This window comes from Lolium rigidum, chromosome 7, assembly GCF_022539505.1.
Source record: "Lolium rigidum isolate FL_2022 chromosome 7, APGP_CSIRO_Lrig_0.1, whole genome shotgun sequence".
Taxonomy (NCBI): Eukaryota; Viridiplantae; Streptophyta; class Magnoliopsida; order Poales; family Poaceae; genus Lolium; species Lolium rigidum.
In genome coordinates this window covers 88,558,482-88,579,007 of record NC_061514.1, presented here as the reverse complement: position 1 = coordinate 88,579,007, position 20,526 = coordinate 88,558,482, and the positions used below count along the sequence as shown (strand labels likewise).

At 48.4% G+C, this 20,526-nt stretch overlaps 1 protein-coding gene across 1 annotated transcript; it reads right to left on the bottom strand.

Annotated features, from left to right (window-relative positions):
• Positions 1–13,145: 13,145 nt before the first annotated feature.
• LOC124671637 (squamosa promoter-binding-like protein 7) lies at positions 13,146–19,512 on the bottom strand. Its single transcript, XM_047207986.1, has 3 exons — positions 19,076–19,512; positions 18,863–18,993; positions 13,146–13,651 (listed from the first exon to the last, which is right to left on the bottom strand). Exons 1-3 carry the CDS (start codon positions 19,510–19,512, stop codon positions 13,146–13,148), a joined length of 1,074 nt encoding a protein of 357 aa, XP_047063942.1.
• Positions 19,513–20,526: the final 1,014 nt, after the last annotated feature.

The window sequence follows — 20,526 nt, the reverse complement described above, 5'->3', positions numbered from 1 at the left end:
GAGATTAACCACATAGCTACCGGTACAGCCCCGAGCCTCGATGGAGAACTACTCCCTCTTCATGGGAGCAGCAGCGGTGATGAAGATGGCGGTGGAGATGGCAGCGGTGTCGATGGAGAAGCCTTCCGGGGGCACTTCCCCGCTCCGGCAGGGCGCCGGAACAGAGACTCCTGTCCCCCAGATCTTGGCTTCGCGATGACGGCGGCTCTGGAACTTTTCTCGTATCGTGGCTCTCTCTGTAAGGGTTTTCGATGCAGGGGCTTTAAATAGGCGAAGAGGCGGCGCAGGAGGGTCAAAGGGGCAACCACACCATAGGGTGGCGCGGGCCCAGCCCTGGCCGCGCCACCATGTCATCTGGGGCCCACAGGGCCCCCTGCGCGGCTCTCGGGTGTTCTGGATGCTTCCGGGCAAAATAGGAACCTGGGCGTTGATTTCGTCCAATTCCGAGAATATTTCGTTACTAGGATTTCTGAAACCAAAAACAGCAGAAAACGAGAAGCGGCACTTCGCATCTTGTTAATAGGTTAGTTCCAGAAAATGCATAATAATGACATATAATGTGTATAAAACATGTAGGTATCATCAATAAAGTAGCATGGAACATAAGAAATTATCGATACGTTGGAGACGTATCAGGACTCGGCAGAATGGTAAGACCTTAAGCGGCACATGTCGAAGTTTACACCAGTATCCCGAGATCATGTCCAGGGACGTGATCTTGAAGTAGGTTTTTGCGGATTGCCACTAGAGCAGTTAACTAGTACCTTATCCGTCAGATGAACTAGCCCCAACTACCGTTATCCCTGTACAATATAGTATTTGCGTATCCAAAAGATATGCGATAAATTCGGCAAGATTATTGAATGATTAAAGTTGGAGATTTTTCCTGATTCTTCGATTCAAGCAAAATCTCGGGGGCTACTGACATAGACATCCCCAATAGGCCTGCCGAAGATGGTACCCGGGGTTTACTGAAGGCCCACAAGTCGAAGAATACAAAGATCGGAAGCCCAATTGATGTTAAGGAAAGTTAGAGTTGTATTAGGAAATATAGAAACTTGTAATTTCACGGGACGGGTTAGAAACCCTCCCGGACTCTGTAACTTGTGCATTACGTATCCCTCGGCTCCACCTCCTATATAAGGGGAGTCGAGGGACAAAAAAGGATCGAATCTATTGTCAACATAACCCTAGTTTTACAATCGTCGATTACTTTTCAGGCTGAAACCTTCGAGATCTACTTGCCCTCTACTTCTAACAAAACCCTAGTCTACAATACGTAGGCATTGACAAGTTAATACCTTGTCACGTAGGGATCAAGGTTAATGATGATATTGGTCATTATTTTCAAACTAGGAAAGGTCTTCGGCAAGGTGACCCGTTGTCACCTTTGTTGTTTAACATTATTGCAGATATGTTGACTATCCTAATAACTAAAGCGAAGGAGGATGGTCAGATAGGAAGTCTTATCCCTCATTTAGTTAATGGAGGAATTTCTATTTTGCAATATGCTGATGATACGATTCTTTTCATGGAACACGACTTTGAGAAAGCTGTAAACATGAAATTAATTTTGTGTTTCTTTGAAGTGTTGTCAGGACTCAAAATTAATTTTCATAAGAGTGAGATTTTCTCGTTTTGGTAAGGCCAAAGAGGAGGAGGAACGAGTATAAACAACTATTTGGTTGTGAATGCGGTTCTTTACCCTTCAGATATTTGGGAATCCCAATCCATTATAGAAAGTTAAAAACTCTGAATGGAATCTGTGGAAGGTAGATTTGAGAGAAAATTGGGTTCTTGGGCTAGAAAAATGTTATCATATGGAGATCCCTTGTATTGATTAATTCGGTTCTTACTAGTTTGCCGATGTTTATGCTATCTTTCTTTGATTTACCTAAAGGGGTAAGGAAGAGATTAGATTTTTTCCGATCACGTTTCTTTTGGCAGTGTGAGGAAAATAAAAAGAAATATAGGTTAACTAAGTGGAACTTGATTTGCAGGCCTAAGGACCAAGGTGGTCTTGGAGTTGAAGTTCTTGAGATTAAAAATTCTTGCTTACTAAGTAAATGGTTATTCAAACTTCTCTCTGAAGAAGGGATATGGCAACAACTTTTTAAAAATAAATACCTCTCACAGAAAACATTGGCTGAAGTTGAAAGCAAACCTATTGATTCACCGTTCTGGAAAGGACTAATGAAGGTTAAAGGGACTTTTTTTAGTAGAGGAAAATTTAAAGTAGGTTTTCGGGAAGGAGTGTGTTTTTGTGAAGATAGATGGTTAGGTGATCAGACCCTAGCATCCCAATATCCACAGTTATATAACATAGTCAATCGTAAACATGATACGGTGGCAAATGTTATGAGTTCTACTCCGCTAAATATTGGTTTTCGGAGAAGATTGATAGGCGATAAATGGGCCAATGGGTGCATTTATACCAAAGATTAATGGAGGTAAACCTAAATGAAGACCAATATAATTTTTTTTTGGACTTAACATCTTCAGGGAAATTCTCTGTTAAATCTATGTATGACGATATGTTAAATGGGCACACTAGATATCTTCGTAAATACATATGGAAGATAAAAATTCCACTGAAAATTAAAATCTTTATGTGGTTCCTCAGTAAGAGAGTCCTCTTAACGCGTGATAATCTAGCAAAAAAGAATTGGAATGGAAATACAAAATGCTTTTTCTGTGACGATGAGGAATTAGTTGAACATTTGTTTATTTGTTATCCTTTTGCTAAGCTTATTTGGCGAGTGATTTTTGTTGCATATAATATTCCACCTCCATCCAATGTCACAAATATGTTTGGAAATTGGCTTAATGGAACTGACAAAACTGATAAAGCTAGGATTCGCATTGGTGTTTCGGCTTTATGTTGGTCAATTTGGAATTGGAGGAATGGTATTGTTTTTAATTGAAAGGACCACACTATGGTCCACTGGATCCAGCTTTAGCGTTTCTTGCTCCCGGAGGACCAGCGGGAGTGCATGGTTTCTGGATGCAACCGCCTTCGAATGGTTGCCCAGGATATTTTCTACCAGGCTATTTGGCGGCCTATTAAGAGATTACATGATGCCTAGCTTGTTTAGCATTTTTTTTCTTTTTTCGTGGTTGATTTTTGTATCACCCTCGTTGATCCCTGAATTGTAAACATTGAATATTCGGTTCTTTAATAAAAGACTGTGTGCATCAACCGATGCAGAAGCCGGGACTCACCCCATTTCGAAAAAAAAAACATGTCAAAGTAGATGAATTCACTGAACGGAGGAAGTAGCGTCCCGACCGGAGTTTCTGTGAAGGATTTGTGTAGTTGCGACTTCCATTCCTTCAGTTTTCCATTCAAGAGACTACAATATAGAGAAGTTCCTCGCGCGCTCGATCTCCTGCGAGAAGATACAAAAACCACGCTGCTCTCAAATTGAATACATCCTTTATTAATCAGAAATTACGTTGGGAAGATGCAGCACCCGCCACAAGACAAAGACGATATACTCCAACTCAACTACTCAAGTCGATTGCACGGTCTGACGTGCTTTCCTGCCGCGTACGCGCGGCCCAGCCGTTTCGTGCGTGCCGACTAGCTCAGACTACGTGGGCGCCCTGCAGGGGCGTCCAAACGCCCGACCCACGGCCGGCATCGCCGTCCTCGGTGGGCCTGTCCGGCGCCATGGACCGGAACCGCGCGCCCGCCGTGGCCGGCGCCTGCATGAGGTCGAGCGTCACGTGTCCCGCCGGAGGAGGAGGAGGTCCTCCGTAGTCGCGGCGGACGGCGCCGTTGCCCGCCACCCCGTGCACCTGCTGGTGCGCCGCTTGGTGCCAGCCGCCGGGCGTCATCTCTGCCGCCGGGACCGCGGGCCGGGCGGCACCCGAGCGCTCGGGGAAGAAGTGGCACGCCAGGAGGGCCGCGCGGTTCTCGGCGATGAGCTCGTCCAGCGCGGCGCTGCTGGAGTGGGCGGAGAACACGTCGCCGGGGCTCGTCGGGATCAGCCAGGGGGCGGCTCTGGTCGATGACAGAAGAGAGAGAGCACCAGCCGGGGACGTCGTCAGCGCGCCGTACGGCGCGAAACCCTGCACCAACGACGCTACTCCTGCAACAAGTGAAGCTACCGCCGTATTAGTTAGTTGCATTGCATGCCAAATATATATACCAATTGACAAACTCCTACTCCCTCCGGTCCTATTTAATTGACTTAGATTTAGTATAAAGTTATACTAAATCCAAGTCAATTAAATAAGACCGGAGGGAGTAGCTAGGTAAGTGCCGATTAGGCTATGATCGACAGTCATGCGGAGTAATGTTTAACGGTTTTGGTAGGTCTCAGTCAACTGAGATTTTCTTAAATCTAAGTCAATTACAAAAATGTGCTTTGAGTTGCACTTTTTCTATTTAAAAAGTGCAATTGCACTTTTCTGATAGAAATGTGCAACTGAATCGAGTTGCACTTTTCTTTAAACTGTAGTTGCACTTTTCTGAGTTGACTGAGACTTAAGAAAATCTCAGTCAACTTAGACATAGGCACACCCAATGTTTAAACAGCAATCGCGGAGGATTTCAGCATGTTTGTTCTCGCCATTTGCGCTGGAAACCTGGACGTTAGCTACAAGGTACTGCTCAGGGCAATGTATCAACTCGGAGATACCATCACTATAATTCCGTGTGAATGCCAAGAACCATGTGAGAGAGATGATCAAGTCTGAATTGGGTATTTTTAGTGAGAATTAGAATGAGAAATACGTGGGTATGCCGGTGTATATTGGCAGATCTAAGAGGAAGGCCTTTGCCTATATAAAGGATAAGATTTGGAAGGCCATACAGGGGTGGATGGAGGAGCTTTTGTCAAGAGGGTATTAACTAGTCCATGCACTTGCTCAAGAGGGTATTAAATGTGATGTACACTCTTTTTTGTCCTGGGATTATGAGGTACCTGTGTGCGCCAATGCTGCTGTAATGGGCAATATATTTTGCCCAAAATGTTTCGTTATAAAGTCGTGTGCTCTCAAAAAAGTACTTTACAAGGTACCTTATTACAAGTTTTCTGAGGGTAGAGACACCAAAAAAAGGAGCTGGGGAGGGTCGAAGGAATTACTCTAAACAATCAATAAATTCTTTATACACGAGGAAGATGCCGCTGAACTTTTTGAGGACTGGTGTTTTTCTTCAGGATGTTCTTGCAAGGGTTGGTTTCAGATAACGTATGGCATTAGGCCTTTTCCACTCAAAAAATCAAGAGATTCATACACTAGACTAATACGATAGTTTAGCTGCCCTTTCCTTTGTTTTTTTCTTTTTTCTTTCCTTTTTTTCTACATTTTATATGCAAAATAAAAAATATATACATAAGACACCTGTTGTTTCCCTAAAAATCCACAAACACTTTTATATCACATGTACCCTGCATGTGAAACCGTACAGATGGATTCAGCTAATCTGAGAACGACTGTACCAGAGGTACCTGTGATACAGAACCATGGGTTGTTAGAGCATCTTCAGTCGCGTCCCCCAAACCGTTATCAAAGGGATTTGGGGCGCGCCGGACAAAAAATGCTTTCCAGCCGCGTCCCTCAAAGCCCATTTTTGTCCGGCGCGCCCCGACACGTTGTCCGGCGTCCCGAGCCCGTCCCCGTCCCACAGGGGACGCTCCGGGCACGCCGGACACAACGAAAAGCGAGGCGAACCGACGCGGGCCCGACCCGTCAGCGGCACAGAGAAAATTCGTCTCACACTCCCGCAAAATCCCGCCTCTCCCGCCAAATCGCGCCTATCCCGCCGCGCATTTCAGACCTCCCAAAACATATCCCGCCGCCGATTCATTTCTCCTATCCCGCCGATTTCTTTCTCCCTCCCGCCGTCCACCCGCCGCCGCTACCCTCTCCACATGGCGCCGCCGACAGCCCCCAAAAAGATGGCGAGAAAGCGGCCAAGAAGCCGCCAGGCAATGGGACGAAAGGGGCGAAAGCGCCATTCGCGAAGCCGCGGAAGGCGCCGGCTGCGAAGAAGAAGCCTGATGGATGGACCGACGATCAATGGCAGCAAGATTGCCTGCGCCGGAAGCTATCGACGGCGGAGCGGAAAGGACGGAGGGCGGCGGAGCTGGAGAAGAAGGCTCAGGCGGGGCGCCAGCACCAGCACGTAATGGCCGGGTGTTACAACTTTCTTGCTGTTGTAAACACTCCATATGCCAGCTTCTGGTATTGCGGGTATCGCTGTTTTGAAGGCGATAATACTTCAATGATGAAATATACTGGCCTCTGTACTCCATGCAGCTTTCCTTCTTCTTCCCTTTCGACTACGAGAGCCGTGCTGACCACCTGAGGTGTGGCTGCAATGTATAGCAGGAGGGGCTCCTTGTCATTGGGCGCCACCAAGATTGGTGGTGTCGAAATTGTGCGCTTGAGATTCTCGAAAGCTCTATCCGCTTCCTCGTTCCACTGAAACTTCTCTCCTTGTTTGATCAATGCGTAGAACGGCAGTGCCTTTTCTCCTAGCCTGGCGACGAATCTGCTTAAAGCTGCGACTCGCCCCGTCAAGCTGTTGTATTTCTTTCAACTTTGTCGGCTTCCTCATCATTACGATGGCTTGGATTTTCTCTGGATTGGCCTCGATCCCTCTTGCTGATACTAGGAACCCGAGAAGTTCTCCCGCAGGAACACCAAAGGAGCACTATGTCGGGTTTAACTTAATTAAGGCAAAACTTGTCAAGGTTGTCGAAAGTTTCTTTCAAATCCTCGATCAGTGTTGTCCCCTTTTTTTGATGTTATGACGACATCGTCGATGTAAACGTGTACATTTTTTCCAATCTGTGTTGCAAGGCACCTCTGCATCATCCGCTGATATGTTGCTCCCGCGTTTTTTAGGCCAAAAGGCATTGTTCTATAGCAGAACACGCCATAAGGTGTTATGAACGCTGTCTTGGCTTCATCATCTTCTTTTAACCTGATCTGGTTATAACCGGTATATGTGTCCGGGAAGGAAAGACGTTCACATCCTGCCGTGGAGTCGATGATTTGATCGATCCTTGGGAGGGGATAGTGATCCTTTGGACGGTGTTTATTGAGACACGTAAAGTCGACACACATGCGAAGGACTTTCGTGTTTTTCTTTGGCACCATCATCGGGTTAGCTACCCACGTGGCTTCGTAGATATCTCCTTAATGAAACCAGCTTCTACGAGTCGATCAATTTCGACGAAGCATAGCTTTGCGATTTGGTTCCGAAAACGCCGCAAAGGTTGTTTGATTGGTCTCGCTATTGGATCCAAGTTTAGGTGGTGCTCGGCAAGTTCCCTGGGTACTCCTGGCATGTCAGCTGGACACCATGCGAAGATTTTCCAGTGCTCACGGAGGAACTCAATGGCGCGCTTTTCTATGCGAGGTCCATGTTTGTTGCAATGGACGTCGTTTTCTTTGGGTCTGTCGGGTGAATCTGTACTTCCTTGGAATCCTTAGCAGTATTAAAGGTTGGCTCCCTAAGTGGCCTTCCCGAATGCGGCAATACATCATAGTCGGTTGTGAGTCTTGACGCCATATATTCCGCTTGCATCTCGAAAGTTTCGACGGTCGATGAAAATCCTTGTCGCATTTATCGGCTAACGCGAAACTTCCCTTGACTGTAATTGGTCCCTTAGGTCCGGGCAATCTCCATAACGAGTACGTGTAATGTGGTACCGCCATAAACCCGGCATATGCTTGGTCGTCCCAACAAGGCGTGATATTGCGACGAGAAATCCACAACTTCAAACTCCAGCTTTTCTATCCTGTAGTTTTCTCGGGTCCCAAACTGAACGTCGAGATTGATCTTCCCCAACGGATAACTTGGTTTCTCTAGCGTGATTCCGTGGAAACGTGTGTCGATTGGTTTTAGATTTGCCAAGGATATGTTCATCTTCCTTAGTGTATCTGCATACATAAGGTTTAAGCTGTTGCCGCCATCTATAAAGACTCTCGACACATCAAACCCGGTGATGATCGCGGGTAAGATAAGTGCAGATTGCCCTGGTCGAGGAACTTGCTGCGGGTGATCCGCAATTGTGAAGCCAATATCTTGACCCGACCAATTTAGGTACTCAACCGTTGGTGGAGGCATCTTCTCTGCCATGAATACCTGTCGCGAGATTACTTTCTGAGCCCTATTAGACGGCCTAGCTTTCTGAATCATCGAGACCGCGCCGTTGGAGTTGGGATCGGCATATGGAGGTGGGTGTGGTGCTGCCGCTATTCTGAGCTGGTGTCGATTATCGTCCGTAATTGCGGGAGGAGGTGGCAGGTGAATTTCACTCCTGGGTCCTTGGGGGTTTCTATTTATTGCTTGGGCATTGGCTACCCCTGCGACCCGTAACATTGCTTCAAAATTGCGACAATCCTTCTGCAGGTGTCCTGATTGCCTCTTCCCGTTATTGTCGAGATAAAAATGCATCTGACATGGCCCGTTCATCATATCGTCGGGAGACACATATGGTCTACGAAACCTAGGCCCACTATTTTGCTCGTTACTACGGAAATCACCTCTGCTTGTCGCCTTGTTGCTCATTACTCCTTCGATAATCATCTCGATTGTTTCCTCCGGTGTTTCCTCGGAAACCAGCCGATATGTGGCCGGGACCATCATTACTATAGAGCTCGTCGAGAGAATCGTCGTCTATTTTGAAAATTTCGATTGCGGTCCTCCTCGGCGACCTATGTCGCTTGTTATGTATAGCATCTTCTCCGTCTACCCATCTGTTTGCTATTTCCATCGGTGTTGATATTGTTTCGGGTTAGTTCTCCCTAAGTCTTCGACGAAATCTCCTCGTCGAATTCACCGCCACGAACGCGTCTATTGCCCTCTCGTCGGATATGTCCTCTGTCGAGTTTTTGATAATGTTCCACCTCTGTATATATTTCCTCATTGACTCATCATGTTTCTGTCTACACGCCCTCAACTCTTCCAATGACGCGGGTTTTTTGCAGGTGGATCGGAAATTCTTCACGAAGATATCCTCAAAGCTATCCCAGCTATCGATGGAACCTAGGGGAAGTTTCTTTATCCAAGATCGCGCGGCTCCGCTCAAGTGTACCTGGATGCTCTGCATGGCTGTTGCCCTGGTTCCACCTATCAACTTCACCATCTCGAGGTAATCAACGAGCCAATCTTCGGGATCCTGTAGGTCGTCGAATTTCTTGAAATTTTCGGGTAGCTTAAACCACGACGGGACTCGAGTTTTTCGAACTTGTCTCGTAAAACACGGGAGTCTGCACATATCTTCTTCAGCAACTTCTGGTGACTGCCGATGCAATTTCACTGAGAAGGGAACGAACAGGCGCTACAGTGTGTGCGTCAGGAAAAGTGGAGGACGTGTGTCCCCCACTTGCACGACGTGTCAACTTGATAAGAAATTTGGGCCCACAAGACAGAGAGGGAGCGTTGCTCGCACCTTCCCAATACAAGAGGACGTGGCCAACGTCAGCAATGATGTCATGTTACCAATGGAAAAAAACATCGGCAGAGGTGATGAGAAAAATGGCGACAAGAAAGACCGGCTAATAATTTTGAGAGCTTTTGATCAAATACAAGTTTTTGATCAAATGCTCGGGGGCTACTTTGGAAAAAAGGAAAAATTCGAGTATGGCAAAATAGAAATGGCGTACGGCGAGAGCCTATGACCAAATGCAAGCATTTGTTCATAGCCTCAGGGGCTACTCCCATCGGGAGCGCTGGTCGCGCACCCGATAGATGTGAAAATCTCGAGAAGGAATAACAATATAGCGACCAGAGGATATTAATTTGTTGAGCCTACAACCAAGCACAAGTCCTTGGTTGTAGCCTCGGGGGGCTACTCCCATCGGGAACGCTGTTCGCGTGCCCGATGAAATTACACAAAAATATAGAGAAAGAAAAAGAAGTGAGTATATTTCGAGTTATACAAATAACTCTACATATAATCCCATCGGGAAGGCAAAGTAAGTCATCAAATGTGGCTCAATAAAATGTGCTATTCCAACAGCCGAAAAGCACTCGACAATATATTCTCAGAGCGCTAAAAGTCGCGAATAATCTCTGAATGCCGCAAAACTTTGCGAAGGTAAGACCCCGGATCCGTTACGAGCGGCGTGGCACCGTCTCGATGGCGGTTTGCTACTTTTTCCGTATCAACGGATACGAAGAAAAATGCTAACGGACGCGTTAGGTACCCGATAAAATATGACTGGGACTCGGCAGAATGGTAAGACCTTAAGCGGCACATGTCGAAGTTTACACCAGTATCCCGAGATCATGTCCAGGGACGTGATCTTGAAGTAGGTTTTTGCGGATTGCCACTAGAGCAGTTAACTAGTACCTTATCCGTCAGATGAACTAGCCCCAAGTACCGTTATCCCTGTACAATATAGTATTTGCGTATCCAAAAGATATGCGATAAATTCGGCAAGATTATTGAATGATTAAAGTTGGAGATTTTTCCTGATTCTTCGATTCAAGCAAAATCTCGGGGGCTACTGACATAGGCATCCCCAATGGGCCTGCCGAAGATGGTACCCGGGGTTTACTGAAGGCCCACAAGTCGAAGAATACAAAGATCGGAAGCCCAATTGATGTTAAGGAAAGTTAGAGTTGTATTAGGAAATATAGAAACTTGTAATTTCACGGGACGGGTTAGAAACCCTCCCGGACTCTGTAACTTGTGCATTACGTATCCCTCGGCTCCACCTCCTATATAAGGGGGAGTCGAGGGACAAAGAAAGGATCGAATCTATTGTCAACATAACCCTAGTTTTACAATCGTCGATTACTTTTCGGCTGAAACCTTCGAGATCTACTTGCCCTCTACTTCTAACAAAACCCTAGTCTACAATACGTAGGCATTGACAAGTTAATACCTTGTCACGTAGGGATCAAGGTTAATGATGATATTGGTCATTATTTTCAAACTAGGAAAGGTCTTCGGCAAGGTGACCCGTTGTCACCTTTGTTGTTTAACATTATTGCGAGATATGTTGACTATCCTAATAACTAAAGCGAAGGAGGATGGTCAGATAGGAAGTCTTATCCCTCATTTAGTTAATGGAGGAATTTCTATTTTGCAATATGCTGATGATACGATTCTTTTCATGGAACACGACTTTGAGAAAGCTGTAAACATGAAATTAATTTTGTGTTTCTTTGAAGTGTTGTCAGGACTCAAAATTAATTTTCATAAGAGTGAGATTTTCTGTTTTGGTAAGGCCAAAGAGGAGGAGGAACAGTATAAACAACTATTTGGTTGTGAATCTGGTTCTTTACCCTTCAGATATTTGGGAATCCCAATCCATTATAGAAAGTTAAAAACTCTGAATGGAATCCTGTGGAAGGTAGATTTGAGAGAAAATTGGGTTCTTGGGCTAGAAAAATGTTATCATATGGAGATCCCTTGTATTGATTAATTCGGTTCTTACTAGTTTGCCGATGTTTATGCTATCTTTCTTTGATTTACCTAAAGGGGTAAGGAAGAGATTAGATTTTTTCCGATCACGTTTCTTTTGGCAGTGTGAGGAAAATAAAAAGAAATATAGGTTAACTAAGTGGAACTTGATTTGCAGGCCTAAGGACCAAGGTGGTCTTGGAGTTGAAGTTCTTGAGATTAAAAATTCTTGCTTACTAAGTAAATGGTTATTCAAACTTCTCTCTGAAGAAGGGATATGGCAACAACTTTTTAAAAATAAATACCTCTCACAGAAAACATTGGCTGAAGTTGAAAGCAAACCTATTGATTCACCGTTATGGAAAGGACTAATGAAGGTTAAAGGGACTTTTTTTAGTAGAGGAAAATTTAAAGTAGGTTTTCGGGAAGGAGTGTGTTTTTGTGAAGATAGATGGTTAGGTGATCAGACCCTAGCATCCCAATATCCACAGTTATATAACATAGTCAATCGTAAACATGATACGGTGGCAAATGTTATGAGTTCTACTCCGCTAAATATTGGTTTTCGGAGAAGATTGATAGGCGATAAATGGGCCAATGGGTGCATTTATACCAAAGATTAATGGAGGTAAACCTAAATGAAGACCAATATAATTTTTTTTTTGGACTTAACATCTTCAGGGAAATTCTCTGTTAAATCTATGTATGACGATATGTTAAATGGGCACACTAGATATCTTCGTAAATACCTATGGAAGATAAAAATTCCACTGAAAATTAAAATCTTTATGTGGTTCCTCAGTAAGAGAGTCCTCTTAACGCGTGATAATCTAGCAAAAAGAATTGGAATGGAAATACAAAATGCTTTTTCTGTGACGATGAGGAATTAGTTGAACATTTGTTTATTTGTTATCCTTTTGCTAAGCTTATTTGGCGAGTGATTTTTGTTGCATATAATATTCCACCTCCATCCAATGTCACAAATATGTTTGGAAATTGGCTTAATGGAACTGACAAAACTGATAAAGCTAGGATTCGCATTGGTGTTTCGGCTTTATGTTGGTCAATTTGGAATTGGAGGAATGGTATTGTTTTTAATTGAAAGGACCACACTATGGTCCACTGGATCCAGCTTTAGCGTTTCTTGCTCCCGGAGGATCAGCGGGAGTGCATGGTTTCTGGATGCAATCGCCTTCGAATGGTTGCCCAGGATATTTTCTACCAGGCTATTTGGCGGCCTATTAAGAGATTACATGATGCCTAGCTTGTTTAGCATTTTTTTTCTTTTTTCGTGGTTGATTTTTGTATCACCCTCGTTGATCCCTGAATTGTAAACATTGAATATTCGGTTCTTTAATAAAAGACTGTGTGCATCAACCGATGCAGAAGCCGGGACTCACCCCATTTCGAAAAAAAAAAACATGTCAAAGTAGATGAATTCACTGAACGGAGGAAGTAGCGTCCCGACCGGAGTTTCTGTGAAGGATTTGTGTAGTTGCGACTTCCATTCCTTCAGTTTTCCATTCAAGAGACTACAATATAGAGAAGTTCCTCGCGCGCTCGATCTCCTGCGAGAAGATACAAAAACCACGCTGCTCTCAAATTGAATACATCCTTTATTAATCAGAAATTACGTTGGGAAGATGCAGCACCCGCCACAAGACAAAGACGATATACTCCAACTCAACTACTCAAGTCGATTGCACGGTCTGACGTGCTTTCCTGCCGCGTACGCGCGGCCCAGCCGTTTCGTGCGTGCCGACTAGCTCAGACTACGTGGGCGCCCTGCAGGGGCGTCCAAACGCCCGACCCACGGCCGGCATCGCCGTCCTCGGTGGGCCTGTCCGGCGCCATGGACCGGAACCGCGCGCCCGCCGTGGCCGGCGCCTGCATGAGGTCGAGCGTCACGTGTCCCGCCGGAGGAGGAGGAGGTCCTCCGTAGTCGCGGCGGACGGCGCCGTTGCCCGCCACCCCGTGCACCTGCTGGTGCGCCGCTTGGTGCCAGCCGCCGGGCGTCATCTCTGCCGCCGGGACCGCGGGCCGGGCGGCACCCGAGCGCTCGGGGAAGAAGTGGCACGCCAGGAGGGCCGCGCGGTTCTCGGCGATGAGCTCGTCCAGCGCGGCGCTGCTGGAGTGGGCGGAGAACACGTCGCCGGGGCTCGTCGGGATCAGCCAGGGGGCGGCTCTGGTCGATGACAGAAGAGAGAGAGCACCAGCCGGGGACGTCGTCAGCGCGCCGTACGGCGCGAAACCCTGCACCAACGACGCTACTCCTGCAACAAGTGAAGCTACCGCCGTATTAGTTAGTTGCATTGCATGCCAAATATATATACCAATTGACAAACTCCTACTCCCTCCGGTCCTATTTAATTGACTTAGATTTAGTATAAAGTTATACTAAATCCAAGTCAATTAAATAAGACCGGAGGGAGTAGCTAGGTAAGTGCCGATTAGGCTATGATCGACAGTCATGCGGAGTAATGTTTAACGGTTTTGGTAGGTCTCAGTCAACTGAGATTTTCTTAAATCTAAGTCAATTACAAAAATGTGCTTTGAGTTGCACTTTTTCTATTTAAAAAGTGCAATTGCACTTTTCTGATAGAAATGTGCAACTGAATCGAGTTGCACTTTTCTTTAAACTGTAGTTGCACTTTTCTGAGTTGACTGAGACTTAAGAAAATCTCAGTCAACTTAGACATAGGCACACCCAATGTTTAAACAGCAATCGCGGAGGATTTCAGCATGTTTGTTCTCGCCATTTGCGCTGGAAACCTGGACGCTAGCTACAAGGTACTGCTCAGGGCAATGTATCAACTCGGAGATACCATCACTATAATTCCGTGTGAATGCCAAGAACCATGTGAGAGAGATGATCAAGTCTGAATTGGGTATTTTTAGTGAGAATTAGAATGAGAAATACGTGGGTATGCCGGTGTATATTGGCAGATCTAAGAGGAAGGCCTTTGCCTATATAAAGGATAAGATTTGGAAGGCCATACAGGGGTGGATGGAGGAGCTTTTGTCAAGAGGGTATTAACTAGTCCATGCACTTGCTCAAGAGGGTATTAAATGTGATGTACACTCTTTTTTGTCCTGGGATTATGAGGTACCTGTGTGCGCCAATGCTGCTGTAATGGGCAATATATTTTGCCCAAAATGTTTCGTTATAAAGTCGTGTGCTCTCAAAAAAGTACTTTACAAGGTACCTTATTACAAGTTTTCTGAGGGTAGAGACACCAAAAAAAAGGAGCTGGGGAGGGTCGAAGGAATTACTCTAAACAATCAATAAATTCTTTATACACGAGGAAGATGCCGCTGAACTTTTTGAGGACTGGTGTTTTTCTTCAGGATGTTCTTGCAAGGGTTGGTTTCAGATAACGTATGGCATTAGGCCTTTTCCACTCAAAAAATCAAGAGATTCATACACTAGACTAATACGATAGTTTAGCTGCCCTTTCCTTTGTTTTTTTCTTTTTTCTTTCCTTTTTTTCTACATTTTATATGCAAAATAAAAAATATATACATAAGACACCTGTTGTTTCCCTAAAAATCCACAAACACTTTTATATCACATGTACCCTGCATGTGAAACCGTACAGATGGATTCAGCTAATCTGAGAACGACTGTACCAGAGGTACCTGTGATACAGAACCATGGGTTGTTAGAGCATCTCCAGTCGCGTCCCCCAAACCGTTATCAAAGGGATTTGGGGCGCGCCGGACAAAAAATGCTTTCCAGCCGCGTCCCTCAAAGCCCATTTTTGTCCGGCGCGCCTCGACACGTTGTCCGGCGTCCCGAGCCCGTCCCCGTCCCACAGGGGACGCTCCGGGCACGCCGGACACAACGAAAAGCGAGGCGAACCGACGCGGGCCCGACCCGTCAGCGGCACAGAGAAAATTCGTCTCACACTCCCGCAAAATCCCGCCTCTCCCGCCAAATCGCGCCTATCCCGCCGCGCATTTCAGACCTCCCAAAACATATCCCGCCGCCGATTCATTTCTCCTATCCCGCCGATTTCTTTCTCCCTCCCGCCGTCCACCCGCCGCCGCTACCCTCTCCACATGGCGCCGCCGACAGCCCCCAAAAAGATGGCGAAGAAAGCGGCCAAGAAGCCGCCAGGCAATGGGACGAAAGGGGCGAAAGCGCCATTCGCGAAGCCGCGGAAGGCGCCGGCTGCGAAGAAGAAGCCTGATGGATGGACCGACGATCAATGGCAGCAAGATTGCCTGCGCCGGAAGCTATCGACGGCGGAGCGGAAAGGACGGAGGGCGGCGGAGCTGGAGAAGAAGGCTCAGGCGGGGCGCCAGCACCAGCACGTAATGGCCGGGTGTATCGCCGCCACCAACGCGAGCCCATGGAGTACGTCCATGCCGGTGTACGTTCCGGGAGTGATCTCTCCATCGCAAGCCGCCTTCTACAACGACGGCCCCTTCGCCACTCTCGGGTGCGTGACGCCTAACTTGTCGCCGCACTACCAGGATGCGCTGCCGCATGGCGGCTTCAACCCCAACAACCTCTACTCCCCGGCGTACGAGCAGCGCGAGCCAGGACCCGGTCCGGACGGCGACCCTTTCACCGGCCGCAGGGGTCCGCTCGAATACGACGGCGCCGGTGCTGAGGAGGACGATGGGGTTGAGGAGGAGGACGACGAGGAAGAGGACGGGGTGGAGGACGACGAGGAGGACGAAGAGGGCGGCGAGGAAGAGGACGACGAGGGTGCCGGTGACGATGATCTCGTGGAGGTAGACGCGGACGGATTTGGTTAGTTTGATAAGGCCATGGATTTGTACTCGAAGAACTCGGAAGGTCACAAGTCTTTCGTGCTCATGCATTGCTATGGCAAGCTCAAAATGAATGAGAAATGGCGGTTGACGCGCTTGTCGCTGTCCAAGGGGAAGGACGCCATTGATCCGGACGCGCCGGCCGGCAACTTCGACGGGGCGTCCTACCGGCAACAAGGCTGCCAAGGCTGCCTTGGCCGACGCTGCGTCGTCCGAGAAGACGCAGGCGTCGATCACGAAATGCCTCGCCGACGTCTCCTCGACCTTTATCTCCCGCGACAAGAAGGCCGACCAAAGGTGGGCCGAGCTGCTCAAGAGGCAAGAGGAGAAGCTCGGAGCTCAAGAAACGCAGGGACGACATATCCCTGCCGAGAACGTCGACGAGAGGGAATGTCTCCCCGGACGCGAGCGGCGCACAACTTCTTCAAAAGCCGGATCCTCGACGACATCGAAGCCAAAATGGCGGCGGCGGACGCGGCGGCCACGGCAGCGGCATCGGCGGCAGCGGCAGCGCAGCAAGAGCAGGCCGACGCGTCTTCCTCTCGCTACACCTGCGTCGGCCTCTGCGTCGGCGACGGAGCGGACGCACCATGCACGAGCAACGGGCGGATCGCGACGAGGTCATCGTGCTCGACGGGCTGCGTCGACTCGGGATACGACGCCGTCGCCCAACCCCTTCTTCTAATTTGCATGCACCACCGGTGCACGTAATGTGATCGCGCGCCCAGTACTTTGATCGCCGCTACTCTGATTGCGACGAATCGGCGGGAACGATCTCTTTCGAATGCATCTATTTGAATTTCTGATTGGGGGCGGCGTTTGGGGGACGCGGCTGGGGAGCGACGTCCCCCAAACGCGGCACGAACAAAACACGTCCCCCAAACGCTCGATCCGGCGCGGTTTGGGGGACGGTTTGGGGGACGCGACTGGAGATGCTCTTAGCTTCAGATTTTGCATTTTAATGCTAGTATGACCAAAGGAATTAGCAAGCACAGCTGCTGAAGAAGTTTTAGTCTTGTTGTCTGGCAAGAGGTTCTTGATCTGTATAGACTTTCCCAACGATCATGCTTTAACATAGCAACGCACAAGGTACAGTCCATTCTGCTATATACTGCAGTATTCTGTCCATAGAGAGGATATACTGTGCCTACCGGTTGTGATCTTCCCAATCGTCTACTCGGCAGCAAATAAAATGTTGTGGGCGTTTCTTCAAAAGAAAGAACTCCCCATCTCTAGGCAGCAGAAGTACTTACAAAGATGGCATCGTATTTTGTGTGCAATAACATCTTATATTGTGGAATGAATGTACTAGCGATGTAGAGTGATGGCGCACTTGGGGTCGTTAATTTCATTTTTTTTGTCCGCATCCATACTACCATTAGGGTATTGCCTTGTTTCATAGGTTGGGTATAATTGTTATCTTGATGATATTAATATAATACATATCGAAAAACAAACAAATATCCACTTCTTTTGGAAGCGGGTATTCTTTCTTGATGTTAGATACTCCTAGGTTTTCGCACATTGCGCTTATTTAATTTCAGTCAGATCAACTGCATATAATGAAAATTATCGCAACTGCTTACTTCTTAGCAAATTCGAAGTCCACTTGCACCATTGCTTTACAAAATGCAACCGAGATAGGAGTTCAAATAATATGTAACGGATAGACAACACACTGTTAATTTGTGGGCATGATGCATGTATGCTAGTACAATATAGAGGTACCATATTTGAAACTTGAAACCATGGACATAAAAATACATAATAGGCAATCAAACTTTAGGGTAAGTCTAGCAGTATTGCAGTCTAAATGTGAATTCTAACTCCACATTTGACGACGTAGGGATACAAGCAAAACTAATAAACTGGACCGGAGGGAGTAGCTCATTCTTGTGTTATTCATACCATTAGTATTATCAGATCCTCATCAACACTAGGCCCTAGAATGGTGCAAGTTCCCACTGGTAATTTTTTTTAAAAAAAACATCTTTTATATTTTTTTCGCATTTTCCTCTTTAGAGTTAGAGTACTACTAACGGTAAGTGTGTTTGATTAGACAACTGCGCGACCAATGTTCCTTCTGAATCTGGTGTTTTTTGTACTCTCTAGTCCATATCTCCAGCACACAGCACCATTATGGTACGTACACTGTATCACTAACCGTATATGTATATTCGTAGCGCATTTCCTCAATGACTAGGCACTGCCAGTAAGTACGTTACTGAATGTCAACAGTAATCTGCTGTACGTGGGCACGTGGCCCGGCTCTGGTTCGCCTGCATCGCAGCCACACTGTCGCGTACTGAGACGCTCCTGTACGTGATCATATGCACGGTTCTGCCAAAGCTACTCCGGCAGTAGCACGGCCTATCCGAGTGGGTATGGCGCATAAATGCACACATTAAATTGAGTGCCCGCTTCACCCGTGTCACGCATCCCTAGAGCTTTTTCGTGTCCCTACTCGCCCCTGCAGATCGCTCCTTGTTTCCCGGCATCAAACCACCTACACCCACCCCGCGCTCTCTTATCCATGACAGGCGACAGCTAGCTGCTGTATCAGCACTTGACTAGATTTGGTCGATTGTTCGCTAACTCGCCCTGCTAATTGCTCCTCGTCATGCCGAGAGAAGACTTTACTTGAACATCACTAGTGATAAAGCTGGGGAGGAGTACGTAGTGTGTGTGAGATGGTGGTTTACCGTGTGCGTGCGAGATTGAGCCCCTGGCCATGGCCTCGCTTGCGTTGCTCTTCCGCCGCCGCTCGTTGTGGCCTGCGAGGCGCCGGCGGCAGCTCCGCTTGGCGTCGTCGAACTCCGACATGGCGTGGAACCTGCCAGACCAGACTATAGCGCGTGAAGCTCTGCACGTAGTACAACGAAGGCTGGAGCTACTACGAGTCTACGAGCACGTACCGGCTGCACTGCTGGCAGAATCGCTGCTCGGCGCCGTGCACGACGACGCGGGGCGCCTTGGAGTGCGCCTCGCAGACCTTGTGGCGGCGGTGGTACTCTTTGGCCCCCGCCAGCGCCAGGTGGCAGCCCTGCACCTGGCACCTCGGCACGGCCGCCGTGGCCGCCGCCGCCTTCTCCTTCCTCCTGCCCTCGGCCGAAGAACGCCCCCCGCCGCCGCTCCCGTCCGCCTGCTGATGAGCAGCCTGTCCGCCTCCGTCGGCCAGGCAGCACGGGCGCTTGCCCAGCTCGAGGCTAGTCAGCTCCCGCTGCCTCTGCAGGCTAGCTCCGGCCCCAGCTGGTGGCGGCAGGAAGTGGTGCGGGTAAGCCGATATGGCGGGAGCCCACTGCATCCCCAGATCCCAATTAGGTCTCGGCCCAGCGCTGCCGTCTCCTTCCATGGCAGCGCGCGGCGGTGGCTAAAGCCGTTGTGGCAATGCAAGTAGCTAGGTAGCAAGTGGAAATGGCGGCGGGGAGCTGCTCCTGCTGCAAGTACAGCGGCTGGTATGTTATCCCACTGGCGCTGGCGCGCATGATATAAAGCTACTAGCAGTAGGAAAAGGCGCTCCCTCCCGAGCGAGGCGAGGCGAGCTCCCTGGGGAGGAGCAGCGCACTGCTGGCTTGTTGTATGGGCAGCGCCGTACTGACAAGTGGGATACGGGCGTCGTCAGAGGCACGGCAGCTGGCAGGAGCAGTAGTACTGTACGATCTGCGGTGGCTCGTGACACGCGGGCCCGGAGGCACATGGATCACCGGCGCCATTGAGAGGTTCAATCCGAGGCGGGACCCGCCACGACATGACTGCCACTGCGTCCAAAGCCGCGCCGCGCCACAACACGCACTGCTCCTCTGTGTGTGGTCTTATTATACACGCTCACTGGAATGTGGGACCACGTTATCCTCGACCCTATGCGGGCGTCGAGAGCGGCCACTCTGCCCACTTGCGCGAATATGCCATATCCGGAACTGGACGCCACTTCACCGATCGCACAACTCGCCACTCCACTGGCTGGTGGGGACAGGCAAAACCAAGGCCCAGCTGTCATGCTGTATACACACGCTAGACCGCTGTACCCGAGCAGCTGAAAAGAAAGAAAAGCGGTACAGGCAGGCAGCAGGCACGCAGCGTGGCTGGCAGATGTGGACCCCGGCGGGCAGTACGTGGCGTGGTCCGGGCCGTCAGCGTCCGCAGCGAAGCCCGATTGGCTGGGGATCGGGGGGTATGTCGCGCCTTCGGGGGAAATTATTTCACCCTGCTGGCCGCCGGGGGGTGCGGCGCACCGTACGTACCAGTACGCCTACTTTGGCCCTGCCCGCCCGGGTCTTCTGAGATGCTGTACGTCCATGGCCGATCCAGCTCGTGTATTTGTACCACCACCTTGTACTGGCGCTGAGATGTACTGTATCCGGCTCCT